This window comes from Cherax quadricarinatus, chromosome 8, assembly GCF_038502225.1.
Source record: "Cherax quadricarinatus isolate ZL_2023a chromosome 8, ASM3850222v1, whole genome shotgun sequence".
Taxonomy (NCBI): domain Eukaryota; kingdom Metazoa; phylum Arthropoda; class Malacostraca; order Decapoda; family Parastacidae; genus Cherax; species Cherax quadricarinatus.
The window spans coordinates 15,800,813-15,813,417 of NC_091299.1; the positions used below are offsets into that span (position 1 = coordinate 15,800,813).

The following is a 12,605-nucleotide window of genomic DNA, read 5'->3' on the forward strand; positions in this document are numbered from 1 at the left end:
GCAGAGAGTTGTGTAGGTGGGACCTGACCTCTCAACATCTGAGTTCTTACCTCTCCTAGTGGCCTACGTCTCACCTCTTGGCGCTATAAAAAGCTCCATCCTGTCACTTCTTCTCCATATTGTTTCATACTATGGAACAATGCTCTTCTCCAGACTGAGGGACTGACCACCTCAAAACTTTAAGGGTGATGGACTGATTACATCGTCTTCAAGTATCTTCTGCTTCTATCAACTTTTCTGTACTTGACTGAAGAAGCCTACTGTGTAGGCGAAACGTTTCATAATAAAGATACCTAACTGTTGCATATGTGTCTTACCTAACAACAGGTGGGAGTATATACATTTTTCATTTTTTTTTTTTAGGTCATAGCCTGGGTTACTTATTGTACAAACTTGTAACTTTCCCTCACTCTTCTTAATTGTGGGAATTGATAATTCATTCAGGCCATTGGCTCATGTCATCTCCTTCACATGTGCACCACTCTTAAGCTTATATAGCATCTCGATTCTCTTTGAAACAAGACTTTCATGCTTATGTTTCTTTTTAGTTCCTGGTGCCATTGTTACTATTTAGTGATGAAATGGGTCACTGAAAAGATCAAAAGTTGACTCACTAATACAGGCTAAGTATGGTATTGGATGTGTACAAGCAAAGCACTGGGTAAAGGAGATAGTGTACATTATGTAGGCCTCCCTATAAGACAGTGGACTCACCCTGAAGCTTGCTGTGAGACAGGGGAAAGTATGTGGCATGAACCACAGTTTCCCCTACATGTACTCTATGTAAACAGATTTTTACAGTGTTCGCTGAAAAATATACCGTAATTTTGCAACCATGTTAGAATGAAAACACATTAACAGATTGTGTGTTATTTGACAGTCTACCATATGTATTTACTTCTGTACTGTGTGTACTATTTACAGAATGTTGATTGCATGGTAATTGTAAATTTTTTAAGTCATAATTTTGATGAAAATCGAAAAAATATAAGAAAGAAAATAAACTACGTGTATTATTTTAAAAAAGGTAAATTAGATTATACCCTAGAAAATAGTATCCAGAGATTTCTATATAATAATTATGGTAATCTTTTAAATTGTTGCATTAGTAGCAAAGAGTGCATATTCATTAAAATTTTTGGTTAGGTGTTCATATAGAGTTTATGCATTATATAATACAGTGGTACCTCGGTATACATCCTTAATCCATTCCAGGACCTTGGACTTGTACCAAACAAGACATATACCAAATGAATTTTCTCATTAAAAATACAACCTTTCCTCACTTTATGAGAGTTCCGTTCCTAAGACCACATCGGTAAATGGATTCGTCACTAAGTGAGGAGCATACTATAATGGTAGTGGGTTTGTATCAGCCATCTTTGATATTGTTTTAATGTCACCCTTGCACCATTGATAATACTTTTAGTATATTTTTAAATGTTTATACAGTGGTGTACTGTATATTGTAATAAACAGAATAGAGAAAATCAACTCTAATATATATTATTTAGGTATGCATACCGGATAGAGAGCCTGTCGTAAGTTTGAGTCATCGGTAAACAAGTCCCCTTCTCTTTTGTGTGTCTTTTCCCTATTTGGACCTGGTTAAAGCTCACCAGGTTTGACTTTTACTAAAAATCTGTCCTAAGAACTTTGCTTCTACCTTCTCCTCAGGATGTTTCAGAAATGTGACAGTCTGGTCATTCTAGACAATGCTATTACAGCTTGTTTGGGCTTAGTTGGGGTGGTACTTTTCTGTAAAGTTTTTGACATCCATCCATTTGGCAAAGATTTCCTTGATTAATGAAGTAGGGTCATCCTTAATCTCCTCTTATGAGCCTGAAGAGAGTGCATCCATCTTAGTCTTGTGCTCCTTCTTCTCAAGTTCCTGCAGCTCCTCAGTGATCAGCTCTTCCCTGTGCCCCTCCACTAACTCCTCCACATAACCATCGCTCACATCCAGACCCATGGACCTACCCAGAGAGACAGCATCCTCCACAATAGACACAGCCTCAAAGTCCCTTTCAGCCACTGCTTCTGGCCACAAATTCCTCCAAGCAGAGTTCATTGTTCTGTATGAAACTTCCTGCCAGGCTTTGTCGGTGAGAGTTATGCAATGGGCAATAGTAAAGTGATCTTTCCAAGACTCTCTCAGGGTTAACTTTGTCAGAGGTCACTTCAAAGCACCTCTGGAATAGTGCTTTAGTGTAGAGTTTCTTGAAATTACTGATGACCTGCTGATCCATGGGCTGAATGAGAGGAGTTGTGTTAGGGGGAAGAAAATTTGCAGTGATAAGTCAAACTCCAGCAGCACATAGTCCTGCAAGCTTGGAGGGTAAGCTGGAGCATTGTCCATTATGAGGAGAGCCTTCAGAGGCAGGTTTTTCTCCTTTAAATAACTTTTTACACTTTGCCCAAACACAACATCAAACCATTTGCTGAAATATTCTCTGGTTACCCAAGCCTTGCTGTTGGGCCTCCACATCACAGGTAACTAAGTTTTCTGCATGTTATGTTTTTTAATGGCCCTAGGGTTTGCAGAGTGGTAGATCAGTAGAGGCTTCAGTTTGCAATCCCCACTTGCATTGGCACAGAACAAGAGAGTTAACCTATCCTTCATTGGCTTGTGTCCTGGTAATGCCTTCTCCTCTTGTGTAATATAAGTCCTGTTAGGCATTTTCTTCCAAAACAGGCCTGTTTCATCACAGTTAAAAACTTACTGGGGAACAAAACCCTCAGCTTCCACAAATTCCCCAAACTCTGTAACAAAATCATTGGTGGCATCTTTATCAGCACTGGCTCCCTCTCCATGCCTCACAACACTATGAATGTCAGTCTTCTTCTTAAAATTATCAAACCAACCATGGCTGGCTTTAAACACTTCACTTGCTTGGCTTGTTCCTGCCTTGTTTTTCAAAAGATCAGCAAGCATCAGTTTTGTCGTTTTGCAAATCATTCCCTCTCATACGCTATCGCTGGCGCACTGTTTTTCTGTTATCCAGATCAAAAGCAATTTTTCAGCATGCTCTTATGTCCCTGATCTTTGTTTGGTAATCGATTTCACCCCCTTTGCAATGTTAGCCGATTTAATGACCTCTTTGTTTTTCACAATTGTAGATACCGTTGTTCTTGGCACACGGTATGCAGCAGCCAAGTCCCAGATATGCATGCCACCTTCACACTTTTCAACAATCTTTTTTTTTCACCTCCATGGTGATCCTAACCATTTTCTTCGTTGCTTCACTATTCTCATTAACTTTCTTAGAACTCATGGTTCATGACTTTACTAAAAATTTATACGTAAAAACACAAAATCATGTGAAAATTCAGAGAGGTACAGTGCAGGTTGTTCACTGAATGGTAGCAACGGGCATACTGATGCTAGTGGGCTGTCATGGCTTTGTCTCGAAAGAGAGACAAACAAGGGTAGCATTCAGTGTCGTGACTCATTTTGACCCATACAAGTTCTAGCACGCGAGTCATATTCCAAACAAAGGTCATATACCAAGCAAAAATTTTCGCGTCCAAACAGGACGTATACCAAGTTGGACTTACAGTGGACCCCTGGATAACGTAATTAATCCTTTCCAGAGAGAGTGTCTTATACCGAATCTGACTTACTCCGAATTAATTTTCCCTATAAGAAATAATGGAAATACAATTAATCTGGTCCAGACACCCAAAAGTATTAAACAAAATAATTTTTCTACATGAAATATACATTTCCCTACACAGAAAACAATTAGACATGCAGAGTAAAACATTACTAAAATGACGCTTACCTTTATTGAAGACTCATTGATGATTGATGAGAAGGGAGGAGGGGAGAGGATGGAGGTGTACTATTGTTTGGAAGGGAAATCCCCTTCCATAAAGACTTCAGGTACCAAGTTCTTATCTGGGGTTACTTCCCTTCTTTGTTTTTTAATGCCACTAGGACCAGCTTCAGAGCCACTGGACCCCTGTCGCACAAAATATTTGTCCAGAGAGCTCTGTTTCTGGCATCGCTTCAAGATTTCCCTAAAACGGGACACAACATTGTCATTGTAGATGTTGCCAGCATGGCCTACAACAGCTGTGTCAGGGTGATGTTCATCCATAAATGTTTGCACCTAAGAAAGCAGGAACTATCCCACTTACAGAATCGTATTTACCCAACCCAATTTTCAATGCTTCCCAAGCAATAAGCTTTGATAATTCTATTCACTCATGTGCAAGTCCCAATCAAATCAAATTGTGTGTGTGGGGAAGTACCCTGTCTGGTGTGTGTGTGTGTGTGGGGGGGGGGGGGAAGTACCCAGGCTGGTGTGTGTGGGGAAGTACCTTGGCTGGTGTGTGTGGGGAAGTACCCTGGCTGGTGTGTGTGGGGAAGTACCCTGGCTGGTGTTTGTGTGGGGAAGTACCCTGGTGTACATAAGAAAGCAGGTACACTGTTGGCCCATACTACCACCCTCTATCACCATCACTACCACCACTTTTGTATCTTTCTACAAACTTTTTCTTGGATTCTATAGTGTTTCTCACCCTCTTTACCAAAGGGCTGGCACTAGAAGCTTTCTTTAGGCCTATGGCTTATTTAGCAGTTACAAGCACTAAAACCAATGGAATAATACAAAATGTATCGCATGTATACGTGGAATCGTCCTCACTGGCTGGTAAACAGTGGCACACTGGCTGTACATGGAGTGTCAGGCTGCTCACGGTGCGTGGACATGTTCAGGACGAATGATTTTTACCGAGTTCAGTGTCATTAACCGAGCCAGTACATATTTTGATGCAAAAACGTTACTTAATCCGATTATTACTTAATCCGATGACATCTTAATCTTGGGGTCCACTGTATTCCAAAGCGGATATATACCGAGGTACCACTGTAATTTCTTATGAGGGGCATCTCAGCTATGTGATTGTTAAAAGGAAAATATCATTTGAATCTTGTTAGTGAATGAATAGTATGTTTATGGAATGGCACCATTACATACAGTATGTGCTAGTTTAGTTGTTTGATGATCATGTACTGATAGCTTATCAGTGTTTCCATAATTTTCTCCATTGAAATTATTTTTTTTGTTGTAAAAGAGTTTTTCTCTTTTGTAATCTTTTTATTCTTATGGCAGGGGAAAACTTTCACACTGTATCACTTGCCATATCTCACAAGTTCCGCAAACATCCAGAGTCTGTCATCAAGCATTACTGTCCTCACTGTGGCATGATGTTCCCTATCAAGGTAGGCAGATTATCAAAAACTGCTCTGCAGATTCTGTGCAGGGATAGTCTTTAGGAAACTATTTGTGAAATTTAATAACCTAGTTTTGTGAATGATTTTTTGAAAAGTGACTTTTTATGTTCAAAAGTAAGCTAATGGGTTTAGCTTTGGTAGTAATCAAGTATAATAACCCTTTTTCAGTTTCATGTCAAGAACTACAGAATTAATGTAGTTGAAACTAAATTGATGCACATGATCTTAGTAGGATAGGAAAATCTAGACTTTATAACTTCATATTTTAAGAGCTTGGAAACTGTGGGATGGTCAATTGTTCTTTTATGAAAATTGATAGAGTATTTATGATTTGGTATAATTCTGTCTGTATTTTTAATATGCGGTATGATGCATTTTAAATGCTCGTCACAATGTGTGGGATGGGTTGATCTTTGCTAGAAAGGAGAAGAAAGTTCTCAGTGTTTTTAACAACAAAGTTTTGGACATAAACCCCTAAGGTGAGTGTATGGGGTGTGGCATATGCCAGGTAGGCTTTAATAGGGCCCTAATTCAGAAATGAGTACAGTAGACCCTTGAGTAATGCATGCTTTACGTGCCTGAAAAATTAGTGCTTTATTCAGATTGCCATTATTCAAAGTAAGGAACATGGGACAGTAGGATTATGATTATGAAAATAGGCAAAAAACAGTCATGAGAAACAGCTTTATCTCACTTTAAATTGTGCTTGCTGTTGCTTGATGATATGCAGTTGTGCGGAGAGTATTAATATAGCCCTGTACCATATTTGTACAGGTATAAGGCAGGCAGTATCAGCTACTCAGTTGAATGTGTGTACCTTTCACAAAAACTGGGAAGTAGGGCTGTGGTGACCCACAAAACCAACAACTGCACTGCAGTTAAGATCATATCTTCACTTCTTGTTTCTTTGAGAAAGTGTTTTTTTTTTTTTGTGTGTGTGTGTTGTTTGTGTGGCAGCATTACCCTCTCTGGAAATAATTTCCACAAACTTAGCAGGGAAATTCCTTCCAGCTGCATGATCGGCTGAAATACTATTGTTACTAAAATATATTATGAAATGTGACTATGGTGTTTAAATCTATCACACCAACTAGCACCAAAAATATACACTTCTGAAGGTTTCCCTGCCTTCTTACACACTTTCGTATTAAGGTGGTCTTTTCTGCTTTATTATCTGACATTTAAGTGGGGAAGATTTCTCTGTTTTTCCTCTGTTCACACATTCACAAATTATTCCATCTTAAGCTGTATTGATCTTGTTCTCTTCAGCAGGCCACATTGTGGACTATTGTCTGTACACTGTTTTCTTCTCATTGTCTCAAATGGTACAAATTTGATGGAAAACTTAGGGAATTATGCTCTCGCGAAGTTAGCGGTCTCGACAATGTTTATGCATCGGCGATTTCACCCACTTTGAGCCCTATTTTCGGCCAATTCCAGTGTACTAGTCGACAAAAATCGTAACTATTTTGCTAGAACTCCATTTTTTCTATTGAATGAGTACAAGAAACCACCCATTTACCAATTTCAACTATCCAATGAAGTGGTCAGAAATTAGCAATTTTGCCAGTTTCACACAAATTTCAAAAGATGCCAATATCCAAATAGGGTCCAGAATAAACAAGACAGACATTCCTGACACTAAAATAACATTTCTTTTGTTTTCCACTTTGAATTTTTATTCTCACAAAAAATAGAAGGTTTACTGTTATGCAGACTACTGCATTAGTGTAGAAATGGTATTAATAATATCAGCGCATTTGTGAAAGAATATTAGATTCACCAGTTGATGTGTATTGGACGCGTGGCATGATTTGTTTACTTTTGAACTTTGGCAAAAATCGAACATTTCTGCTACTTTCAGCTCAATTTCAAGGTACTTTTCATTGTGAAACCAATCAAAATCATCTCAATTTCTGTAATATGTCTTCCATTCTATAAAATGAGACCAAGAAAACTAGAATACAACAATAAATACCATACGAAAATACAGTGGACCCCCGCATAATGATTACCTCCGAATGCGACCAATTATGTAAGTGTATTTATGTAAGTGCGTTTGTACGTGTATGTTTGGGGTCTGAAATGGACTAATCTACTTCACAATATTTCTTATGGGAACAAATTCGGTCAGTACTGGCACCTGAACATACTTCTGGAGTGAAAAAATATCGTTAACCGGGGGTCCACTGTACAGTGCAAAGTCGCTGTTTTAAACCAAAAACACGGTCAAAGTTTTTTTTTCTCATTACACACTGTGTGCTGCAGGTTTTTTTTAATACTGTGCACACTGACCACATAGACCCATTCTTTCATATATAGGCCTACCAGCTTTCTCTCACTAGATTTGAAGACACTAGAATTCATGCGTACTAGTATGTCGGAAACCTTGAAAGGGTTAATATCCAGAGATGAGATGGGGTGATCATGATCAAAATCATTTATTTGGTCATCACACTGGGTCAGTTACACCAGTTTTTCAGAAAGCATCTGTTAATAGCAGGGTGGTTTGACAATAAGGGGTGACAAAGAGCCTCCTCAAACAGCAGTGGCTTCACCCTCTAGGCTCAAATGGGCCTAGAGGTAAATGTACCCACTGTGCACCTACCAGGAGTTTTGGGAATTAATCTTGAGCTCTTCACAGATTACAGTACATGCATCATAGTTTTCAATGCAAATCAGATAATGGTTGCTTTTTCTCAGTCGTGTGTTGTTGAATTCATATTTTCAGGGGTCATGTATTCCAAGGGTCTACTGTATTTTGTTTGAGTGAAAACTATTTTCTTTGCAAACAAGCATTCCAAATGCATGAACCCTTTGAGGGTCCAAGCCATAGATCTGTGCTTTGTCCACAGGATCAAAGAATTTAAAAAAAATTTTTTTTGTTATTTTTTCTTATGAAATAGTAGAGAATTTTTTTCTGAAGATAATAAAACAAAAAGTACGAAATTTGATGGAAAATTGATGAAATTACACTATCACGAATTTTACTGTGTCATTGATATTTATGCATTGGCAGTTTTGTCCACTTTGACTATTTTAGACCAATTACATTACAGCCTCTCCTCACTGTCGGTAAACGAATTCATTGCTAATTGAGGAATCACCTCTTACTGACACTTCAAAAGTGTCACCACTCAAAATTAAAACATTCAGTTTTATGTTTGCTGGGAAATTCCTTTCCATCTGTTTATTATTAACGGTAATACAACATGAAACAGGTCAATGACTTACTTCCGAGATATTCCAGGAAACACATGCCTAGCTGATTATTTATTTATTTTTTTTAATTGCACTTTTTTCAGTCTTTGCATAGGATAAGAGTGATCTATAGTTACCCTTCAGGTGCATAACACAATGTTTTCTGTAATGGTCGCAGTCACTTTTTTTTTTTTTTTTTATCACACTGGCCGATTCCCACCAAGGCAGGGTGGCCCGAAAAAGAAAAACTTTCACCATCATTCACTCCATCACTGTCTTGCCAGAAGGGTGCTTTACACTTCAGTTTTTAAACTGCAACATTAACACCCCTCCTTCAGAGTGCAGACACTGTACTTCCCATCTCCAGGACTCAAGTCCGGCCTGCCGGTTTCCCTGAACCCCTTCATAAATGTTACTTTGCTCACACTCCAACAGCACGTCAAGTATTAAAAACCATTTGTCTCCATTCACTCCTATCAAACACGCTCACGCATGCCTGCTGGAAGTCCAAGCCCCTCGCACATAAAACCTCCTTTACCCCCTCCCTCCAACCTTTCCTAGGCCGACCCCTACCCCGCCTTCCTTCCACTACAGACTGATACACTCTTGAAGTTATTCTGTTTCGCTCCATTCTCTCCACATGTCCGAACCACCTCAACAACCCTTCCTCAGCCCTCTGGACAACAGTTTTGGTAATCCCGCACCTCCTCCTAACTTCCAAACTACGAATTCTCTGCATTATATTCACACCACACATTGCTCTCAGACATGACATCTCCACTGCCTCCAGCCTTCTCCTCGCTGCAACATTCATCACCCATGCTTCACACCCATATAAGAGCGTTGGTAAAACTATACTCTCATACATTCCTCTCTCTGCCTCCAAGGACAAAGTTCTTTGTCTCCACAGACTCCTAAGTGCACCACTCACCCTTTTCCCCTCATCAATTCTATGATTCACCTCATCTTTCATAGACCCATCCGCTGACACGTCCACTCCCAAATATCTGAATACATTCACCTCCTCCATACTCTCTCCCTCCAATCTGATATCCAATCTTTCATCACCTAATCTTTTTGTTATGTCACTTTTTTACCTAATATTATTCTGGAATAAATATGATAGGTAACATTTTTTGATAGTAATAGTATATTTATTTTTATTTATTAACACATCGGCTGATTCCCACCAAGGCAGGGTGGGAATCAGCCCGAAAAAGAAAAACTTTGATCACCATTCACTCCATCACTGTCTTGCCAGACAGTGATGGAGTGAATGATGATGAAAAAAACGGCAACATTAACACCCCTCCGTCAGAGGGCAGACTGTACTTCCCATCTCCATTACTCAAGTCCGGCCTGTTGGTTTCCCTGAATCCCTTCATAAATGTTACTTTGATCACACACCAACAGCATGTCAAGTATTAAAAACCATTTGTCTCTATTCACTCCTATCAAATACACTCATGCATGCTTGCTAGAAGTCCAAGCCCCTTGCACACAAAACCTCCTTTACTGCCTCCCTCCACTACAGATTTACTCTTTGAAACTCCTTCTGTTTTGTTTCATTCTCTCTGTGTCTGAACCACATCAACAACCCCTCCTCAGCCCTCTGCATTATATTCACACCACACATTGCCCTCAGACATGACATCTCCACTGCCTCCAGCCTTCTCCTTATTGCAACATTTATCACCCATGCTTCACACCCATATAAGAGTGTTGGTATAATTATACTCTCGTACATTCCCCCCTTTGCTTCCACGGACAAAGTTCTTTGTCTCCACAGACTCCTAAGTGCATTACTCACCCTTTTTCCCTCATCAGTTCTATGATTCACCTCATCCTTCATAGATCCATCTGCTGGCACATCCACTCCAAAATATCTGAATACATTCACTTTCTCCATACTCTCTCCCTTCAGTCTGATATCCAGTCTTTCGTCACTTAATCTTTTTGTTATCCTCATAACCTTACTCTTTCCTGTATTCACTTTTAATTTTCTTCTTTTACATACCCTACCAAATTCATCCACCAACCTCTGCAACTTCTTTTCAGAATCTCCGGAAAGCACAGTGTCATCAGCAAAGAGCAACTGTGACAACTCCCACTTTGTGTTTGATTCTTTATCTTATAACTCCACGCCTCTTGCCAAGACCCTCACATTCACTTCTCTTACAACCCCATCTATAAATATATTGAACAACCATGCTGACATCACACATCCTTGTCTAAGGCCTACTTTTACTGGGAAATAATCTCCCTCTCTCCTACATACTCTAACTTGAGCCTCACTATCCTCGTAAAAACTCTTCACTGCTTTCAGTAACCTACCTCCTATACCATACACCTGCAACATCTGCCACATTGCTGCCCTATCCACCCTGTCATACGCCTTTTCCAAATCCATAAATGCCACAAAAACCTCTTTAGCCTTATCTAAATACTGTTCACCTAGTAATAGTATAATTATACAATATTTTATAGTGCCATGAGTCATATCTCCACATGCCATGGTGAACCATGAATTACTGAGAGACCTTCACGTGCCTTCAAAGTCTCAAAAATACTGCATGCCTTGGCTTGAATAATTAAAAGGCTCGTCAGCATTCTTTTTTTGTATCTGATTGTCAGACCAGATCGCCAGTAATTTCTCCATTTCATGAATGAGGCCTTTCCGCTGCCTAGTTATTATGCCTTGAAATCCCATCGATGCTTTCACTGCCTCTTTCACTAGGTCTTTATCCTTCAAGATAGTGGAAATAGTAGCCAGCTTCCTCATCGGCTATCACTTCCACTTTCTTACCAGCTTCATACTCATTTATAATATCCATTTTCACCTCAAGATCAAGAGCCTTCCTTTGTTTGTTGGCACTTGTTGGACAAGAGGAAACTGGACAAGTACCTTCACCAGGTGCCAGATCAACCAGGCTTTGATGGATATGTGAGGCAGCAGGCCTCCAGCAGCAACAGCCTGGTTGACCAGGCAAGCACCAGATGAGCCTGGCCCATGGCCACTCTCAGAGAGTAGATAAACTCTCGAAACTCTTCAAAGGTACATCAAAGGTACTTCCTTATATATACATACATACATCTAGGTTTTTTCTCCTTTTTCTAAATAGCTCTTGTTCTTCTTTGTCTCTTCTATTGTCCATGGGGAAGTGGAAAGGAATCTTTCCTCCATAAGCCATGCGTGTCATATGAGGCGACTAAAATGCCGGGAGCAATGGGCTAGTAACCTCTTCTCCTGTAAACATTTACTAAAAAAGAGAAGAAAAACTTTATAAAACTGGGATGCTTGAATGTGTGCGGATGTAGTGCGGATGACAAGAAACAGATGATTGCTGATGTTATGTATGAAAAGAAGTTGGATGTCCTGGCCCTAAGCGAAACAAAGCTGAAGGGGGTAGGAGAGTTTCAGTGGGGAGAAATAAATGGGATTAAATCTGGAGCATCTGAGAGAGTTATAGCTAAGGAAGGGGTAGCAATAATGTTGAAGGATCAGTTATGGAAGAGCAAAAGAGAATGTGAATGTGTAAATTCAAGGATTATGCGGATTAAAGTAAAGGTTGGATGCAAAAAGTGGGTCATAATAAGCGTGTATGCACCTGGAGAAGAGAGGAATGTAGAGGAGAGAGAGAGATTTTGGGAGATGTTAAGTGAATGTATAGGAACCTTTGAACCAAGTGAGAGAGTAATTGTGGTAGGGGACCTGAATGCTAAAGTAGGAGAAACTTTTAGAGAGGGTGTGGTAGGTAAGTTTGGGGTGCCAGGTGTAAATGATAATGGGAGCCCCTTGATTGAACTTTGTATAGAAAGAGGTTTAGTTATAGGTAATACATATTTTAAGAAAAAGAGGATAAATAAGTATACAAGATATGATGTAGGGCAAAATGACAGTAGTTTGTTGGATTATGTGTTGGTAGATAAAAGACTGTTGAGTAGACTTCAGGATGTACATATTTATAGAGGGGCCACAGATATATCAGATCACTTTTTAGTTGTAGCTACATTGAGAGTAAAAGGTAGATGGGATACAAGGAGAATAGAAGCATCAGGGAAGAGATAGGTGAAGGTTTATAAACTAAAAGAGGAGGCAGTTAGGGTAAGATATAAACACTATTGGAGGATAGATGGGCTAATGAGAGCATAGGCAATGGGG

General features: G+C 39.5%; 1 protein-coding gene across 4 annotated transcripts in view; it reads left to right on the forward strand.

The window, feature by feature from the left end:
• The window catches only part of LOC128685385 (zinc finger protein 549), a 185,965-nt gene that overhangs the window by 68,469 nt on the left and 104,891 nt on the right, over positions 1 to 12,605 (forward strand). For all 4 annotated transcript variants that reach the window (XM_070082902.1, XM_053771899.2, XM_053771900.2 and 1 more), the window contains exon 4: positions 5,121 to 5,230. In XM_070082902.1, the coding sequence (XP_069939003.1) occupies positions 5,121 to 5,230 (110 nt within the window). The remainder of the gene's footprint in view (positions 1 to 5,120; positions 5,231 to 12,605) is intronic.